Source organism: Varanus komodoensis, unplaced genomic scaffold (assembly GCF_004798865.1).
Source record: "Varanus komodoensis strain SLA01 unplaced genomic scaffold, ASM479886v1 scaffold22, whole genome shotgun sequence".
NCBI lineage: Eukaryota > Metazoa > Chordata > Lepidosauria > Squamata > Varanidae > Varanus > Varanus komodoensis.
Genome location: NW_025335606.1, coordinates 14,446,701 through 14,467,772, shown reverse-complemented (window position 1 = coordinate 14,467,772; position 21,072 = coordinate 14,446,701). Strand labels below are relative to the sequence as shown.

Genomic DNA, 21,072 nt, shown 5'->3' with positions numbered 1-21,072 from the left:
ACATGCATGTAAAAAAGCATGAATTTAACTATAGTGTGTTGATTGCTCCAGAGACCCTTCAAGATGAAGAAAGCGGATGTTCAGGAGATGGAATGCCATTTAATTTTTGGTGCTGAGAAAGATTCCTTAACTGTTTGACAACTTGTATATCAGCTGTCAACTTTAGTGTACAGAAAGACTGTAACAAATTTGTCAGCTTCATGTTTAATATAACTTTAATAAAGTCAATTGTTCAAAGTTTGTGTGGTTTTTTTTTTAACAATCGTTCTGACACAATTAGGACACAAACTTCTTGTCTTAACTTGCCTTACATGAGGACTTGACTTCCTCCTCCAAGCAGTTTTTACTATTGCAAAATCATTTTACTAGATTAGCACCGACTGGCCTTCATTTGAACAAGAATCCAGGTTCTGATGTCATTATCTTTGCACCATCAAGTGAGCTTGATTTGAGCTTGAAGGGAGAAGTAAAGTGATGCATTTTGGAGTTTAGTTCTAACTGCAATAGTCATTCACTACTACAGATGTTATAAAGTTTGACTAAGTTTGAAATTTTGGGCAGAGATCCATAAGTACAAGTTCCTGCAAGTAGCCTGCCTCATGGATACCTAATGTGATATCTGATCACCATCACCCCAGTCTGTCTTTAGGGAGGAAGAAAAGACATTAAGAAGTAGCCAGAACCTTTCTTCTGAGACTGCAGGAGGAAGGAGGGGAAGATAGCTCTTTACCTGGAGCTTCCTGGTCTCTGCACATCATTTAGGCACAACATACAAAGGGACAAAGGCTCTTGCAAGAAATTAGATTTGTTTTGAAGCTCAGGGCAGGTAATTTGCTCCCATATGCGTCTGGCATTCCAGAAGTGTAATCTTGCTCTACAGTGAGCAGTAGCCTGTTCCAATTTCACTTCTCTTTCTTAGCAGTGGTTGTTAAGGGTTCTTTTGCAGAGTGGCGCCAATTTTTCTTTGTATGATGTAGTCCAGCGTGCTGCACTCAAAGCCCTGCATGCTACAAGAGGTCACCGACCCCAAGGGTACTGGCACGAATCTCAACCAAACGTGGCTTTTGATAGCTACCGCAAGGGTGCCCCCTCCCCCACAAATTCCATGAATGAAGCAATGCGACTGCACAAAAGAAGTTTTATCTGGAAGCACCCCATGTGACAGCCATTGAGTAGATACTGGCATGCACAAAACAAGCAATTATTATATATTGTAAGAACGAAAACCCTAATTTTCCTAAAGTGACCTTGGTTAGCCTTGGATAATTGGCAGGGTGGAAATCTCTCACTTGGAAGACTGAGCTGGTGTGTTCATCAACTAGGCATCCCAGGGACAAGTCTGCACAGCCTCCCTCGTTGGGCGTTACATGGAACACAGAGGGCGGCTGGCACGGCACGACAAGCCACGGTAGCTTGTATCACTGATGGCCTATCCTGCTGTCTGAACCCTGCTGCGGTACATTTGGTCTTTAGAGATCACAGAGGAACCATGGTTGCTTCTTAGGTTTCTTTGTACCGTAATGGCTTGTTCTGTCATCTGAACCTAGAAAATACAACCCATCATGGCATGAAAGCCCCAACCAGAGAAGTACTTGGCAGAAACGGAAACTGCCACTCTTGCCAAGTGGCAAGCCAGAACGTGTCAATGACAGGTGCTGCTCTTTAGGGCAGGAGCAGGTGATCAGGTGGGCAGTGCTGTGGAAAGGAGCAGCAATACATGCCTGATTTCCCTGCTGGTCCCCCCCATTCTCACTCCCTCTGCAAGAGGGGAGTCCTGAGCCTGGTGTCTGTGCTTGGGGACACCTCCTCACAAGCAGGAGCAAGAAAGGGGGGGGCGAGTCTCACAGCCCTCTCTTCACTGCCTCCTGCAAAAAAGGCACGGGAGGATACCAGAATACCAGGTTGGGGGCGCCTCTTTCACAAGTGATTGAGAGAAAGTGGGGTGAGCAGACAAATCGGTTGAGCGGCTCTGCCATGCAGCTGATTTCACTGCCTCCACATGTACAAAGGTGGGAATTCTCTCAGATGAGTGTTTGGGGGAGTGCTGCCCATATATATTTTGCAGGAGATATTTATTTATTTATTTATTTATTTATTTATTTACTTACTTATTTACTTACTTACTTACTTATTTATTTATTTATTTAAGGCTCACAATATATCCCAACTTGGATCAGGCACCCTTGCTTCCTACTGCAGCAGTCTTCTCGGGAGCAGGCAGGTGGCAAGGATGCCTGGTCAGCTTCTTCTCTACTGTGCTTCAGGGCATAAGGCTGAAGTAGCGGAGACTGCTTGACAGCCACAGCAAGCCAGACTCAACCTAGGATCGTGGCTGTCATTTCTCCCTGCAGTGTTTCCTGGGATACTGCCTGGAGAACTGAGAGAGGAGGAGATGGTGTGAGGGAGGAGAGTTATCACTGTAAGCCTGATCATCAAGGGAAAATATTGCAAACTCACAAGGTTGCTCACCTTAACATGTGAACCCAGCCACTGAAAGGCTCTCTGTACTTGCCTGAATATCAACATATGGGGCAGAAGAAGTGGCTACCATGACCAAAATGTCAGTAGAAATGTCAACTCAATTCCTGTTCTTGCAAATTAAAATGGAGAAAAAATAACACGCTTTACTGGGGTCCCTCTCTGTGCAAACTATGCATTCTACCAGGCAGCTGTGGTCCTTCCTCAAACTACTCAGTCCTTTGAAAAGTCTCCCTTCTTTCCTCTCTCTTAAACCAGGATTTAACTGCATCCACCCAGTATTAAGTTCACAGGAACACAGGAAGCTTTTTTATATTGAGCCAGGCTGGATACACAGAATCTAGTCTGGAGATACAGAAGATTGAATCTGGGACCTTCCAGGAGCAAAGTACATGTTCTACCACCAAGCTATAGATTCTCCTTTTATTTTACAGCATGCACAGTGAAGTCCTGCTCCCTATCCATCTCCTGCAAATTTACCTTACCTGCCTTACAATGCCATATATCAACAAAATATAGGTAAATATGTAGGAGACTTGCATGTCACATACATTCAACAGTAATTATCATGCCTTTCCAAGGTGTATCTTGTTCTAAACTCACATAAACCACCAACACCTCTCTCTCCAGTGGCATAAGTGGGATCTGAGTCATATGAAGACAAATCCCTACAGGCAACATACTGGATTTGTTTAGAAAGCCATAGAAGCCAGCTGCAGCTCTCTATAAATTCTTCAAAAAGTCATGGAAGCTCTTCCAGCATATCTAGACATGCACTAAATTATCTACCTGCTGCTTGCTTGAAAGAGGCAGAAGAAGCTGGCATCTGGATGATTCTAGGGCATGCTTAAATACTCAAAACATACACTTAGGCCTCCAGCTTCTACATGTTCAGTGAGGTCTGGGGAGTTCTTGCCAGAGGCTAGTGTAACCACAGGGAAAGGGTTCATGCTCTGCGTGAATCCATCATCTGATGTCACCAACACATGATGCGATTCAACCACAGGGAATGACAATATTTGTGTGGAATCAAACCATGGGAAGGCAGCAACCCTGCCATACCAGTAGCATCTGAATTGGGCCAGGGACACTGCCAATATGCAAAGGATATTAATAGTTCTTGCCCCAACTATTCCAAGTAGCCCAGGAACCAACTACTTTGAGCTATATGTTCAGGAGAAGTAAATGCAACTTGGCAAACTGCCATCATTTAGCTCCCAGGAATGGCCCTCCCCTCCTCTCTTCCTGAGGAAACAGCTTGCCCTGAAGGGATGGGAGAAGAAACAGATTAATCTTGAGTGCAAAAGTAGGGAAACTGCAAAAGAGAAGAGAAAATGGGAACAGGCCAGCCCAGAAAGCTAAAAGAACCAATGCAAACCTGCTATAGAATCAGTTTATTTCCAGCCATCTAGGCAACTAAATCAAGCATCTTGTGGGTGCTTTTTGTCACTTATCCTTCCCAACCCCCGCTCTATGTGTGTGTGTGTGTGTGTGTGTGTGTGTGTGTGAGAGAGAGAGGGGGGGGGAGACCAAGTGCTCTAAATATTTTTAGTTTAATTATTGCTCTTTATAAGCTACACTGCAATCCTTTTGACTGAAGAGCAGGATAAAAACGCTGTGAATGCTTAAATTAAAAGAAGACCTGCACAGAAAATGTCCTTATATGAAAGGAAATAAATACTGTGTACAAGAGGCAGTGCTTCTTGTCTCCCTATTCTACCTCATTCACAGGGTCAATGATCATAACAGGCAATTGGATCAAGGTTAGTGGTGCAAAAGATAAAGTCCATTTTTACCACCAGGAAATGTTTTTAGAAAAAGGGGCAAAGTTACACCTATCTCATCTCAATAAAAATGTTGGCTTCTTCTGAGCAAATCAGTTACATAACATACTCCATTGATCTCTTTTGATCTGTTTGTTCCTTCACACCAATTATGTAAGCACATGCACATCAAGAAGAAAGTCAGTGATGGGATCAATAAATCTATCCTTTGTTTCAGCATAAGAGAAGACTGGACAACATTAAAATTAAACATCAAAGGCCTTGCACTGTTTGGCAGAATTCAACGCTTCTCTTAGACCTCCAGAGCATAGCATCCATGTACCATGAAGTGTTTATGACCCACAGATCTGTGGTTTTGTGTCCAATCTACTAATAAAAGCTATTCAGATCCACAAGCTGTCTGTGACCAAGAGCAGAACAACAGAGACTTGTAGACTGGGCTGCATAACAAAAGACTGCAAATAGGGAATAAATTTTCCAAACTATCTATGTTAAAAAATGACCTGCAAGCATAAAACTTTGTAAGAGCCAAGAAAGACTGCCCCAGACAAGGCACTTTGGAAGACTTTTGTTTATAGGGTCACCATAAGCTGGCGATGACTTGATGGCACACAAGCACAGCAACAAAGCAGAAAACTAGAAGGACAAACCTCAGACCCCCACCTCAATGTCCTCATTTCCTCCCTTTAGAGAGAATGTGCATTTTGTAAACCAAGGGACTATTAAAATGTTTATCCTTCATTTAGAGTCCATTGTGCCACCTCATTCTTCTCCCTGCATCAGTTCGGCCTAAGAAATTATTCACACCTTATGCAGAAGGGAGATGGTAAAATTCTGAACCTTATTATAATCAGACTGGCTGCAGCAGGAATCTGTTTTTTATTATATTCCTTCCTTAAAAAGCACCCTGCGTGTCATAAAGAGGGTTAATTACTTTAAAACTACACTGAATTGCTATTTCCAACATGCTATTTTACTACATTAAAAAAAAAAGGACCCCCCCCCCAAAGTCTGTGATATGGTTTCATAGTTGTACCATCCGACCTACCATCAACATCATCATCATCATCATCATCATCATCATGAGTATTTCTAACCCGTCCAATTACTGCACGTCTCTGGACAGCTTATAATAAATCACTCAATAAATACATCATAATAACCCATGACTGAGGATAAAAACATAATTAAATTTTAAACTTTAAAATACTGGGTAAATAAAGAGGTCCAAACCATCTGATTTCACAATGTGCAGAAGGGCCATTAAAGCTTGTTTATATATGTATGTTACCCAGAATGGCTTCTGGTATGGCTGTTCCCAACAAGGTTTATCTCTCCTGTTCACAGGAATCCTACACACGGCAGGCAAGAGTATTGAAGCTCTTTCTGCTAGAGCACTGAATCCAACTTTGGAGAAGGCTTTAGGGGCCATATTCCAGTGGTGGGCAGAGCTGAGGGCAAGAGAGGAGGGGCAGGGCCCAAGCCTTCAAAAGCACAGCATCTTAGAGCTTAAAGCTCTTGCTGCCAGTAAACCTCAGAAAAGGCCTCCACTCCTCTGTCGCACCCCCACCACGTTCTTCAGCTGTCCCCAGGCTGGGATGAAAGGCCTGAAGCCTGCACTTTGTCTGCAGGTTTCTCGTATGATTTGTAATCCTGGTTCTACACTGCGAGGGCAGCAGACACGCGCTGGGCAGGCTCCCCACTTCAAGACTCCAGTATGTGATTGAGAGAACATAATGGGGAGCTTCAGCGCAATGATGGAGGCCCGCCTCTACCCTTCATCTGACTGATTGTGCAGGTAAGTTTATGAATGACTGTACGGGCCTGTCATTCATTATCTGCTCTTGATAACAGATGAATCTTAACCCCATTGACATTCCAGCAATGGCTTTTAGGAAATTTGCCAACTTTCTTGCATCATTTGCAACTTAGTGTTTTCCAGCTTGGAGATCCCCCTCTATTCAGCAGTGTTGACTTCCCTGTTATTATTGGAAACTAAAATTAGCTCTGGGCTAAAATAGATGTGATCGTAATTGCATGTAACAAAGAACACACGTTTGAAGGATTTTAATCACTATTGCTGGGGGCAGGGGGAAGAGAGGGAAAGCGTTGCACAGGATCAGTAGCATGGTACAGGAGCAGATGCAGTGACATCCCCTTCTACCATCCTGATCAAAGGAAAATGTTTTTCCCTGCCAAAAAAGAGGGCAGGGCAGAGGGAAGAAGCTGGCAGCTAGGAAAAAAAGCAGGCTGGCGTCCTGATAGTTTCATGGCCTACACAAACAGCTGCGGATTCTGCACCTCTGTGGTAAGAAATGTAATGCACAAAACACCAGGGAACACCTTACATTTTATGTGCTTTAGTGTGCAATCTTACGGTAGTTTTGATGGAACAAAATGTCCTTCAGCTCAGCATTTCTCAGGCAGTCAGGATAGTTAGGGAATGCGGAGAGTTGTACAATTTTCTGCAGTGTAAATGTGCACAGGATTGTAGCTTTAGTCCTCTTAGAAAGGCAGTTCCCAAACCTTTTGACATGCTGGATGGGAGGGAGAGAGGCTGTCAAAGAATACACCTGGAGGACACCTGATTGGAGAAGGCAATCTACAAAACCCCAATTCCTTTTCTGCCCCTCACTTTTTTTTAAAGGAAAAGGGCAGGCAGTTCCTTTAAGGTCAGATTAAGATAGGGAGGACATCTTATTGCAGCAATTCTAATGTTACAGAACAGGCTTCAAGTCAGGTTTTTTCATCCAAACAGAAATTGAAGCAAGGCAGCCAAACATAAGCAGACTAAGCAAGAGTACAGCTCCATAAACGCAATCACAAGACTGTGCTTTCCAGTTTCACAGTTAGCCATAAACTGCCCAGCATCCTCCCATGGTTGCTTCCTCTCTTTTCCCATCTGCCCGCAATTTACAAGCCTTCTGTTTTCTCAAGGGATAGCGAAACAGTAAGCCATTTTTCAACTGCCTAGTAAATCGATTCTTTCTACAGCTATAAGATTAAATGCCAAAAATCTTATGTTGCCTTTTCTTTTAAAAGCATGACACAAACTCCGCACACAGGCATCAGACCTTAACTTGGAAAAAGAAACACACACTGCTGTTTAAGAATTTTAAGATCTAGATTCACAATGTGCATTTCTTAAATGGCAGAATAATCCCTTTTTGTGTTATGCAACAAAAACAGAACAACCGGGTCGTGTGATGGATGGTTGGAGAACTGTGTCAAATGGTGGATCTGCCTCAATCAGAGAAAGGGGAAGCAGAGTGGGGTGCAACTGATACCCCAAAGTCATTTGCCAAAGGATAATCTTCCACCAGTCCTGCTCCCTACCATGATTTACTATTCTGCCTCCCTGCCCCACAACCCTGACAGCCCTTTCCCCAGCTTGGAAGACTTGTATTAGTGGGTGCAGAAAATAACCCTGGAAGGATGCAAACTGTCCCTTTTGAGCTTTTTTGCTAAATGAACAGTATATAAAAGCTTTAAATAAATAAATACTATGGTAGAAGCTGCAGAAGGTTTCAGTCCACCCCCAACACTGTCTGAGCACCTCGTTTTGTACATTCAATTATACCCCTGCACTTTGAAGACCTATATCTAAAGGCCTATGCACATTTAGACAAAAAAAAAATATCTACAACTCCCAGTGTGCTGCAGCTGGCATAGTTGACTGGGATGTGCTAGGAGCTGTAGACCTTCCTTGGACCTGCCCCTCTCCCTGCATAAATTCCTCTACTTTCCCTCGCTTGTTTTAGCCAAATCATCACATCAACCCTGCCTCTAACTTAGTACCAGCACAGATCACCCACCAAACAGGGCTTGAAGTGGTTTTTTCAAGCCTGCTTGTAAGCAATTCTAGTTTAAGGTTAAGCCCGATCAGCTCCTAACTTATACCATGGTGTATCCCATACAGATGCTACAGCTTTCTACACAAAAATATTACCAAAGAAGATATTGTTCTCATAATGGGTTCAGCGTACTCTGTTGTATCACACATTTGCCATAAACAGCTTTCTTCCAGATAAGTTATGCTGATACATCTTCATATACTGCAGTTCATGACTTCCAATTACACTGGTGCAGATAAATAATCCAATGTTCAACACTGCATGTGATTTGCATCAGGGCTGGAGCTGATTCACACTTTAGGGCGACTGGAGTACCTGCTGCATTTACACCAGCCTCCTTTGGGCAGAGTTTTCAAATAAAGCCAGGCTGGGTTACATATGGCCATTTTTGTGGTCCCCTGCCACTTACCTAGCAGCAACCCCTTCTCACAACAGTGCAAGAGACAAGGTGCAAAGGAAATCCGAAATTTCAGGGGGTGTTGCTGCTGCAGTGGCAACAATTTCAGTGCAGCAAGTTCAGTGGAGGGTGTGGACTCTGGAGGGTTCTGTAGGTGGGGGAAATGACAATGACCCCTAGATGTTTCCCACCATTGATAACAAAAGGTTAATCACTACTTCAAAGCAGTCACAGTTATGGTTCTACAGAAAATGCACTTTTAAACCCTGATTTAAAATATTTGTGTCTGATACAAGGTAGGAGGCCTATCCCAGGAAAAGTTGTTTTTCCTGATTAAAAAAAAAAAGATGTGCTTGGAATCTGCACAGCACAGAGTTGCAGCTTTAGAACTAAGGCTGGAATCACCTGAGGGTATGAAGTCCTAACTTACAATATGAAAAGTTTACTGCAAATGGGATTTTGCTCTATTTTAGATTAACTACTTACGCTGTTTTCCCCTCACTGTCATGTTTGGTGGCGCTGGCTCCCTTTTTACCCAGGAGAGATGCCACTTTCTCCACATCTCCATTCTCCACAGCTTGGAGTAGACGGTCATCATTCTTATTCCACTCATTTGCCTGTAGGAAAAGAAAAACAGAAATTCAGGAAAAAGCAGCAGTGTAAGATCCTTTGTTTTCTTAGTACATATATTCACTGTTTGCTAAGAGACTCCCCTATCTCTACTCCTCAAATATTGGATCATTCCAGAGACATCCAGCTTAGACAAGGTCATGCATGGAACAGAGCCACTGCATGAGAAAGTAAGAGTCCCGCTTCAGGTATTTGTTTTTCTTCCTCTGCACTTTATATGCTGGTTGGAATAGATTTATACCCACTCTGATCAGAGCTTGCATTCATTTGTATTCTGGCCTTCCTTGCACTGCATTTGGGCCTGACAGCTCTTTGTTGTTCTTTCCAATTTTTGCTGGCTTTTCTGTTATTACCAAATCGGTTTTGATTATGTGAGTTTTATTGTTGTATGCTGCCTTGCAAGGGCTCCTGCCCTGAAAGGCGGCCAAGAGATATGTTTTTATTTCTTCTCTATACCTCTCCCAAGCAGTGCTTCTCAACCTGGCACACTCCAGGTTTATTGTTGGACTAAAACACACGTCATCAATAGCCATCGGGCTGGCTGAGAACCATGTCTTCTAGTTCAACACATCTGGAAAGTGCCCTATTGCAAAGGGTTACTTTCGGATATTCCTGCTTATTTTCTTACTCTATTGGATTCTCACTTTACTTCCACATTAAACACAACCTATGGTGTTCCCAGATGTTTGCTTGTCCATGCAATGACCAAACCATAGGCTTGCTTAGCTTCCAGGCAAGACTGCTATATTGTGTGCCCCCAGACTATCTCCCATGTCTTGTTCATTGTGGTGGAGGGACAGAGGTCCAGGGAATTATTCAAGCTCAGTACTAAAGATAAGGCCAATAGTTTGTTCAAAGACAGAACAGAATGCAGACACCGTTTCTGCATTCCATGCCGAGAAGCTTGCCCAGAGCACTTCCGTAGGCTATCAGCGCCACCTGCAGAATGGTCTGCTCACAAATATACTTTTACTCCTGAGGGGCCCTCATTCCCCCGGTGGACGCTGCTGCATCTGGTAGCCAGCCAAGTCCCTGAGCCCCTGGCTTCCTGGTGTCAGCCTCTGGCTGCTGAAGAGGAGGCTAATTATCACAAGGGGAAGAGTCAACCACTGTCTTCCCTTGGGGGCTCAGGATCCAGCTCATCTGGCTCATCATCCCTCAACACAGGCAGCCCCCACACAATGTTTGGTGCTAATTCATCCTCTGTGAAGTGGTCTTCAGAGCGGATGTAACATCTGAGGAGTTTCTCACCTACCTAATATATAGCAAACTTCTTCATGTACTTGAAAATGGGATTTGGCCCATCCAAGAGTCTGTCAGAGTATATTTGTAGACCATTAATCTGTACACCGTTAATGTCTTAACATGCTAACACACCAATCCACTTCTGAGTTTGCATTAGTAACAAGGGAAGAGCAGGGTTGACCAATCTTGCTACAGCTAAAGAAGCCAAGCCATGGACCAAATCCATCTGGTTGCTGTTGCTGTTTTGACCCGCACAGCAGAGTTTATAAGCAACGGGCTGCAAAGCACAGGAACAAAAGAGTTCCTATGTGCTCTGGTCTATAACAAGCTGGTCTGCATGAAAAAATTAGGGGTGGGGAACCGTTTGCCTGAAAGAATCTTCACTCCTCCAAAAACAAACAGAAAGCCCTATCGAAACTCAAAACTCCAAAAATAAATGCTTCAGCACCTTCATTCCAACATGGTTTGCTGTAAACAGAAGGTAAAGCAAATTTCTCATGTGCACTGAATCATAAATATTTACTCTAATATTCCCAAGCATCATGTCACCAAATGAGTCAGTGCTGTTTGACAGTCTGAGCTAGCCTTAGCTGGGAAGGGAGTTACCCTCAGTACTAATGAGCTGCACACTTGTGCTGCAGTTGCAAGCCAAGCTGGCATCTCAGTTGAAGAGTCCAAGCCAAAAACCTTAAATGAAAAATACAACTCGGAACATGCTACCAGGGCCCCAGCTGCTGAACTCTGATCTGGCGTTTTGCTGCAGTTCCTAGTCCTTTGCAAACAGACAACCTTCAGTCAGCATTCTCACCGAAGAAGGGGCAGTGAGAAAGCCCTGTGCTGCCCACGTGGCTTGTGTGGGAGCAGCACCGTAAGCCGAACCAATGTGGTTCTCCCCCTTGGCCTTTGTTCCATTCAAAGAAAAAGTTAAAACTGAGTGCCAATCATGCTCAGAAAAGTCATCTTGCATCCTGCCTCTTCCAGTATTACCAGCAACCCAAATTTCCACTCTATCATCCTTGTTACTGGCTTGTCTCAAGCATGATATGTGCAGAAGATTAAAGGGAAAAGCAGGGGCAACTTATCACTTCATACTGAGAGCTAGTGTGGTGTAGCGATTAAGAGTGTAGGACCAGGACTCAGGCAATCGGGCTTTTAGTCCCCACTTAGCCATGGAGCAACTGGGTAATTTGGGCCAGTCACATACTCTCAGCCCAACCTACCTCACAGGGTTGTTGTTGTTGGGATAAGATAGAGGAGAGGAGAAGGAAAGCCATTCTGGCTTTATTGTAAGAATAAAGGCAGAATTTAAATCTCAGACAGACAGACAGAGCTTTGAGAATAGCTATTTCCTCACTGCCTGATCCATGCCTGGTTCATTGAGGTGAACCAATTTCAGGGTTGGCTTATTAATTTGAAGTTTTACTACCTGTTCATTTAGCTGGATCGGTTCCCAGAAAGAATTGTAGGAGCTGCTTTTTTAACATTTCACTAGAACCCCAAGATCCACTAACTAAAGCCTGGTACAAAAGACACACATTTACAATTCAAAAATACTGAGCTTGGGATATTGTTCTGAGTGCCAGAACTGAGCAGAATTCACAGTCTTTCCACACAAAAACTTAGCCAGACTTAGGCTGAACTTTCTTCATTACAGCATTTCAGCATTACATTGGAGGGAGGGATTTTTGCTTTTATTCTTAAATAGCCAAGGAGCCACTGTTGATCAATTGTCAATCACCCAAACAGCCAGCGCTGCCCACCCACTCCCCCTTAGTGCCTAACGTCAGAGGCAACCAGAAGCAGAGCAGGACTCTCCCCACCAGCCCCATTCTCGACTTCCTCTAATACCTGGCACAAAGCAAACGACCTTCACAGAGAACTCAAATCAAACTTGCAGGTGCTTACATTTACATTCTCTAAATCTGGCACTCGACTGACTATTAACACTGCGAGTCCTTCATTTGTCTTTTCCTTTGGTAGTCGCATATTTACGTTTAAAGTGCATATCGAAGCATGCACTTATTTGTAATTAACATTTAGGGCTTAGCTTTAAAATTACAGCTGTTTACTTGTAGCACAGGGAAGCAAGAATCTACTTACTTTGCCACATCCAGTGCTAACAATAAAGAGCGCAACTTAGCCCTTTGCAGACATGAGGCTAGTCCTCAAGTAGGGTATCCTCCTAACCAGACTGGTCACATGGAAGCAAACAGTGCTCGGGTAGCATAACACTTAAGCATTCAACCACTTCACATAAACATTTATTAGAACTGCAACAAAAGTCTTTCATTAATTACAAAAGACTGGCAAATGCCGATGCGAGGATCTATTAGCTTCGTGAACAGTTTACTGTAACCAAATATACTGACAATTAATAGATGAGTGGAGAGGTGAAATGATTTGCTTCTTTGCTCTAATGACCTCACTGTTAATGGTGCAGCCGCAACGAGGGGAAAAAGCATGTATTTTAAATTTGGAGACTATGAATTATTTGAAGCAGAAAGCAACACATAAGACCCAGTTACAGAAATGTCAGTCTTGTCCACCTCGGCTAAGCAGGACGGCACCTTGAGATGTTCTGCATGCAACCCACAGGCAGTATCACTGCAGGATGGCTGTTGCATACCTCACTGAAAAGGGTAGTTTAAGGTGCATGCAATGGATCACAACGACCTCTAAAAGGCACATTCTGTAATCTCTCTCACACAGAAGTATTTTGAGAGGAAGCAGAAAATTACTATGGGATCAAAAAGCTATCTCAATGTATTTTCTTTGTACAGATTTGTTATAGCTACCATGTTGGAACTTGGGCAGGGAGACACTGGGTTGAAATCCTTGCTCAACCACTTAGTGGTCTTGGTCAAATCAGCCTTGCAAGGGCCATTCTGGTTGGGGGTGATGGGAGTTGTATCCCAGCACACCATGGGGCAGCCAAGCTGTGGAAGGCTGGTCTGTAAGAGGAGGAGGAGGAACCATATATGGCTCCCTGAGTGTTTCAGAGAAAGGAGAGACTGTGGCTCAGTGCCAGGGGACCTGTTTTGCATTCAAAAAGCCCTGGGTTCAGTTCCTGGAAAAAATCCTGCTTGAAACCCGCCAGACAGTGTGAACAATACAGGGCTAGATGGACTACGGCAGCTTGATGTGCCCTATCAGGATACTGAAAAACTGTAAATAATCTTGCACAGGCATATTTCATATTTATTTGAGGCAGAATTTTACACAATCCACTACAAATGGCAGAGCAACACAGACTCCAGGACTTGTTAAAAGTCAAGAACATTACAAGGATTGCCATATGAACTGTAGGTAATGTTAAATATCTTACATACATGTGGGCATGTGCTTCAACCACCCCTACCCCCACCCTCAATCTCACTCAAAAGCACTTTTTTTGATTTTGAAGTGATTAAAATTCAGTGCTTTGAAATAAGGCTTGCAACCCAGTGGCTTTACTAGTCTTGATTCAAACCAATCTCTGCTGACCTGGATGGTAGTAAACAATGCAGATAATCACTGTCCCACCAACTGCAGATTTGCAGGTAACAAAACTGCATTAATATTAATTAAGCTAAGTGCCAGTTTATTCTTAACGAACAACTGTATAAGCAGCAGCAATTACTAGCCTAAACTCTGCAAGAACCACCCGCACCCCAGTTAAGCACCTGTAAAGGCTCCACTGAATCATCATGTTCTACTGCATTTCTCCTCCTATGTAAGATCAGTACAAGTCTGGGTGCCCCCTCATTTGGCCACAAGAGACGTGATCATCACCCCGTGATCTCTCAGTTATCTCTTAGTCGCTATAAAGTTAAAAATTGTGTATCTATCATTTATCTCCTGGACATAGTTTTAGCTTCCAATACTTTAGCAATGCATTTTGTACTGAGGTTTTATGTTGCGCTCGCTTTCTATTATTTCTCAAGTTTTCTAGTGTTTTCTTATTCTATTTTTAAGCGTTGTGCAACACATCCAGCAACTAGTTTTTAGGAGATGGTAAACAAACAAACAAGCAAGCACGCAAGCAAGCAGACCATGCAGGTCTTGAGTCGATCCACACCTGCTGTTAAATTAGTTTAACTTAAACTAGAGACTGTAAATGTACTCTGTTCTATCCTAAGGGCAGAAATTAGAAGGAATGTGTTTACAAAAGGAAAATCTCTTCAAAAGATGAATGATGGGAGCAGGATTGTCCCAAAACAAACACCATCTAAAAAGCAGCATGTACTCCAAGTTCTACTCAGGCTGTTGCTGGGGTTTTTTGTTTGTTTGTTAGTAAAAGCAATTTTTAAAGCTTAAACTGCATATTTAAAAGGTGCTACAGACATCAACTTTACTGCACAGAAAAGGTCAAGCATTTCTATAAATAATTGACTCTTGTCAACAAAATAGAGTGTGGGGAGACAAGGAAAAAATAATCTGTTCCAGTTGTAGAAAAAGCCAAGATTTTTATTTACACACATGAGAACAGAACTGTACTCATACCTCGGCATCTTGAGATTGCACTAAAAATCCTGTTCTCCCACGCACATACACACACACACACACACACACATCATTTTAAGCTTCAGTTATTATAGTCAGCTTAAGAAATAAAGTAAAATAAAACAACCACTTTACTAATGATACTAGAAGAAGGCAAGCTGATGCCCTCCAGATGTTTTCGACTACAACTCCCACAATCTGTGATGACTGGCCAGGTTGGCTAGGGCTTGGACAAACTCAAAAATAAAACATTTTAATATATCAATCATTAAGACCACACTCATAGAACAATTGCAGTGTTAAGATTCAGAGCATTCATGAGGGCTAGAGCCATTCCACCTTAAAAAGAAAACAGCCTTCCCCAGGGATCTGCAATGGAAAACTATGAAACACCCTTTCTCCACTTAAGCCTGACAAGCCCTACCCTTCCCATGCACACAATTAAGAATTGCAGTGAGACAGGCAGCACTAACGTAAAGCGGGCTGCAATCTCTGGCCAAGAACGGAAACTGGAGTCTAAATCACCCGCGTGAGGCTAGTGGGTTGGCAACTTGTCAGGCTGCTTCTCATTGTTCGGCAAACCTGCAAGTCAGCAATAAAAAGACCAGTGATTTATCTCTTGTACTTCTCAAGAGAGGACAAGAGCAATTACAGCCACCACATGCAACCCATCTATCTCAGTAAGTCAGTTGATAATTAAGCCCACTCCCCTCTTACAACTCTCTTTTCCATAACCTGAGCTTCCCCTGCACCCCACCAAGACTTGGAATATGAAGCACACTCAATATGCACAATCTGCTTAACGCAGTAAATGCTGCTTGAAGCTGGCGCAAGCACAATTTGTGCGACTGTACAGGAAATGCTGCAAAACTGGAAGTGTGCCACAGGCACGCAAAGAGGTCCTCTAGTTGTTGTTCTTAGAGCATAAATTTCATTATTTGTCATTGCTAAATGTTCCTCTGTGTGTGCTACAGGCGGAATCCAATGCGGTGCTTATGCCTCCAGCAATTCTTTTATGCACTGCCAATTCCCTGAGACCCTGTCACTTGTGGAAGGAAGATTTCACACTTCCAGGGCAACTGGAAATGAGTGAAAACGCTCGCTTCTGGAATAGGGTATATGCTGGCAGAGCTTGCATAAGTATGCTCCACTGACCTGTCCTTATCGAGAATCAACAGTTTTCACTTGTTTCAGGAACTGCTAAATCTCTGGAGACCCAGCTCAGCAGAAGCAGCAGAGCACAAGAGAATCGGCAGCATTAAGTGCCCTGTTGAATGTTGCTCTCAGCTTCCCCACAACCCAAATTAATACTCATGTTTGCAGCGCACAAAGCAAAAACTCTCATGACAAAATGCTTTAATTCTCACACAATTCTTTCACTGATTGGGACCTAAAGAGAGGCATTCAGTTGCCAAAGCAGCATTAAAAACAAATGATGTCAGCCAACTGCTGTGCTGAAGTGCTGGTGCTTGGCTTAATAAAGGCTGAGATTTAGGCAATCCAATTCCACTGAGAAAGATCTCCAAAACCACAGATATTTGCTCTTTATCATGCTTGCTTCTCCATCCCTTTCTGAACTTTAAAATGAGCATACTTGGCTTAAGTGGTTCACAGACTGCACAACTAGGCTTAGCAGAAGAAGCCAAAAATCACATTCAAAACTAGATTATGAATTTGACTGAATAATATCTTGTTTTGATACTCTTCCACTGGAAAAAGACCACTGCTGTATGGTAACTTCAGTAAACTAGATAGAGATATGCAGACCAGAGAGACAAAGACCAATGGAAGAAGTGTCAATTCGAACATTTCAACTACTTTAAAAATCAAGCAAGCCCGTACATGACCTACTCTTAGGTCTGAAAGGAGACCCTACAATATTTGAAGCCAAACCAATGGGTTAGCTGCTACTGGTTATAAGCATACTGTCCTCCCTTATGAGAACTTAGTTCCAAACACAATCTAAAAACTACACATATCCTTCACACTGAGATGATCAGGTACAGTTTGTTGTTAGGGTGCCCAGAAAAGGACGGTAACTAGCTGCTCAAGCAGAATGCGAGGCTTGGAGCTGATTGTAAATCACAGTTGGAAGAGGTCTTGGAGATCCATCTAGTCCAGCCCCCTGATTTGGGATGTTCATCAGCCACTATCTTCCAGGATACCATTCATGGTTAGGGACAGCATTCAGGGATTCTCAGGGACACATGGTAAAGAAGGAACTTCACACAGATGGTTGCCATTATATCACAGTTGTGAGTCTAATCTACATTATTGCAAACCATGGTTTAATGTCTGAACCAACCAGCTCCTGTGTGATGCCAATTGGCACATGACAATCAACACATAAGTCAGTTCATTTGGCCACACACTCCATCCAATTTATACTCTGATCCCAAACACTTTATGTCCCTCTTATTCTAGAACCACAGCACAGGGGTTGATTTGATGTCTGATTCTGGCTGCTAAGAACCTGTTGCGGCACACTGGTTAGACTGTGTGTCAGGAGATTTGAATTCTAGCACCACTCCGCCATGAATCTTACTGGGTGAATTGGGGCCATTTGCTAACTCTACCCACATGGCGTTCAAATGGTATTTCCTGGAACTTCAGGCTCCCATGAAAATCATCCAGGAGTTCTGTGTTTGCTCTTCAAATTACAGTGAAATTATAAGATCTTCATTCCTTCTTTTCATTTAAAAGAGAGAAGCCTGTGACGAGGTAAGGTCTTTATTCATTTTAATTCAGAGCTTTTACACAAATACCTTTAAAAGCAGATTAAGTCATTTTAAAGCCAAACTGGTTTCATTCTAGTGGATTTGGATTGCAAGGAATAACCATCACATAGGCTTAATACAGGAATAAAATAGATGCAGAGGCAGAAATGCACTTGCAGCTGTCATAATAACGCCATATCTGATTTTCTTTGTGGCAAAAAGCCTATCCAAGTCATTAAAATGAAATCTAATTTTTCATATTATTTATTCATGAAGTTACACTAAAATTTAGTATGTGTTCAGTAAATTTGGTATTATTTAGTTACTAAGTAATACATGGGTTCATTAATGTATAAATGGTTTTTGTTTATAGTGGATTAACTATATTATAGCAGCATTAACTAATATTTTATTCAAATAAAATGTATTACATAACACATATTTATTAATGAGTTTACACCGATTTTTCACATTGAGAAGGGTTCCTCAGGTTTGAAGACCACAGCTCTAGCCTAACCTTCCCAGAGTAGTTGTGAAGATAAAATGCAGAAGAAGAGGCAAATTGGATCAGCCGCCTTTACTTTCTTGCAGGAAAAAGGCAGGATGCAAATGTAACAGATAAATACACAAACATGGGGAAGTATCACAGTTCAACGGTGTTGCACTTGCTGAGCGTGCAGAAGGTCTCGAGTTCAATGATAAGGTGTCACATCATGGGAGAGAACTGAATCTGAGACCTTGGAGACTTACGGCCAGTAAGAACAACCTATATTGGACTAGATGTCCAAATAATTTGGCCTTATATATGACAGCTTCTTATGGCTCTTTAGCCAACTCCAACCCAGTTTGACCACAACAGACATCATGGCAGATTAGTCCTCGGACAGCAACATTTCCCTGTATGTTGACTCATGTGCACAAGAATCAACAACTGAAATACATGCAGGGAAAAAGACTTTTGCTGTTCCCTCTTGGGGAAGGGAGAAGAGTCCTCCACGCCCATGTTTCAGCTCCTGGGCAAGTAGGGCAAATTTTTTGCCCTTGTTCAGGTCTAAAATTTTGCTGCTATACAATAAAATAAAAAATGGGTTATTGACTTGGTTCTTGGGACATTTCCCAAGGAACATTTAGATCAGTGTGAACATTTTCCACATCTGTGCAACATAATTACAATAAGGCACATTATGCATGTTCAAACAGTATTCTTGCCACACCTCTAAATATTATTGACACCATTTCTCTAGCAATCTTCCTTCAATCTCCAAGGCAGAGAGCTAGGATGTACTTCCCTGCCGTGGCTTTGCATAAAAGTCACCCTGATTTGTGCCATTTTAAAAGCCATCCTAAAAATTATAATTTGGTTTTTTGCTTTCAGACAAAAGTCCTCTGTGTACAACTCAGCCAAGCATGAGCCATTCTCTGAAATGTATGCATATTTATTCCACTTGTCATTCAGCAGAAAAAAGCTGCTACCAGCAACAATTGGAAATTATTGTTGATGTACCTATTAGCTGACTAAGTACCATTCAAGTTTCTTGAACTATTTAATTGGGAGTACAAGAGACATTTCTTCAAAGCATAGTCAGAGCTAGGATAATATGTGCATCTGAGTTACAGCTGCAGTAACACTGGCTCAAGAGCCTACTACAGGTAAGCATCAAAAGAAGGTGAAAGAGGCATACAGCTCCTGCCACAACATTGAAGCAGTAAGGAGACACTAAGCCCCTCAACCGTAATTTGTCCAAGCAAGATAATAACAACTTCATGGATCTTTGTCTCTTTCTAAGCTTGAACAACTGCTTCAAACACTGACTTTGTTTGCATGCAACAATACAGATTATTGGTTAACTTTGGGCGGCTGTTGAACCATGGGGTTGTCCTAGTGAACCCCATACTATGGTTTAACAATGAGTCACTAACCATAAACAACCCCGAGTTCAAAACTCAAAAACAAGTCATGGCGTCTGTTCCCAGGTTCTTCACCTTCATGGAGGATAAGCCCATCAATGGCCACTAGACCTGATGGCTATATTCTAGACTATATTCTACCATCTGGCACTATGCCTATGTATACCAGTTGCTGGGGCAATTGTGTAGAAGGGTACTGTTGCAGTTCTACCCCACTTGAGGGTTTTCTGTGGGCAGATGACTGGCCACGGTATGAACAGAACATTGGGCCAGATAGTCCGGTTGTCTGATCTAGCAGTACACCTCTTATGTTCATACTTAATCGTGGGGGCCAAATCAAGTCCAGATGGGTTCACCAGTTGGCCCTGCCCACCTCTCCTGGCCCAAAATCCATTTCTTTAACTGGTTTCCCCAAAGGTTACACTCTTTCCCCCCGCTCCCCCACCCTCACAACCTGTTGCACTCTAGTTAATTAAAATGCCTCTTCTAAGGCCCAGTCTTTTATTTATTTAATTATTTGCAACATTTATATCCCATCCAGTACATTGTCAGTAAGATCCTTAAGTGAAAATATGTTGGTATTTTGGCTCAGTTTCCTTTGACTTCAACTTCAGCCCCCACTGACACGTATTCCTTAAAAGCTTCTTCAAATTTGCATTTTGGTCCTGGGCTGTTAACACTACTAGCTTGAAAAACTGGGGGGGGGGGGGGGCGAGGGCAGGGGGTGCGCAAAGAATTGCCATTGGGGACAAGAGGCTGGATGAGGGCCAATAAACTGAAGCTCAATCCAGACAAGACGGAGGTCCTGTTGGTTGGTGGTTCTGGCTTTGAAGAGGGTGAACTGAACCTTGTTCTGAATGGGGTTGCACTCCCTCTTAGGGACAAGGTTCGCAGCTTGGGAGTGCTCCTTGACCCGGAGCTTTCACTAGAAGCTCAGGTGACAGCAGTGGCGAGGAGCACTTTCCTCCAGCTTCGGCTGATCCACCAGCTGCGCCCCTATCTGGAGTATGACTGCCTCGCGACAGTGACACATGCATTGGTGACTTCCCGTCTCGACTTCTGTAACGCGCTCTACGTGGGGCTACCCTTGAAGACGGTCCGGATACTTCAACTGGTTCAAAACAGAGCTGCCAGGCTGCTGACGGGGACTGGGCGTTGTGTTCACATGACTCCAGTTCTCCGTCAGCTTCACTGGCTTCCCATTGAAGTCCGGGCCCAATTCAAGGTGTTGGTGATGACCTATAAAGCCCTAAACGGCTTGGGTCCTGGTTACCTGAAGGAGCGCTTACATCCATATATGCCCAGCCGCCCCTTGAGATCGGCGGGGGAGGCCCTTCTCCGGGAACCCTCCATGAAAGAAATTAGGAGGGTGGGTACTCGGAGGAGGGCTTTCTCTGCGGTGGCGCCTAAGTTATGGAACGCGCTCCCCAGAGAGGTCCGCCTGGCGCCGTCGTTATTTGTTTTTCGGCGCCAGGCGAAGACCTTTTTATTCAAGCGGCATTTTAACTGTTAACATTATTGGTTTTATCTGGCCAGGGCGGCTTATTTTATACTGTATTGTGGTATTTTAACTTAAT

At 43.1% G+C, this 21,072-nt stretch overlaps 1 protein-coding gene across 7 annotated transcripts in view; it reads right to left on the bottom strand.

Annotated features, from left to right (window-relative positions):
- The window catches only part of RAI14 (retinoic acid induced 14), a 98,716-nt gene that overhangs the window by 26,838 nt on the left and 50,806 nt on the right, over positions 1 to 21,072 (bottom strand). For 5 of the 7 annotated variants that reach the window (XM_044431557.1, XM_044431556.1, XM_044431558.1 and 2 more), the window contains one exon: positions 9,000 to 9,130. In XM_044431557.1, coding sequence (XP_044287492.1) covers positions 9,000 to 9,130 — 131 coding nt within the window. Of the gene's footprint in view, positions 1 to 6,639; positions 8,970 to 8,999; positions 9,131 to 21,072 lie in introns of those variants that run through there. The other 2 variants (XM_044431561.1, XM_044431562.1) reach the window with 2 other exon arrangements.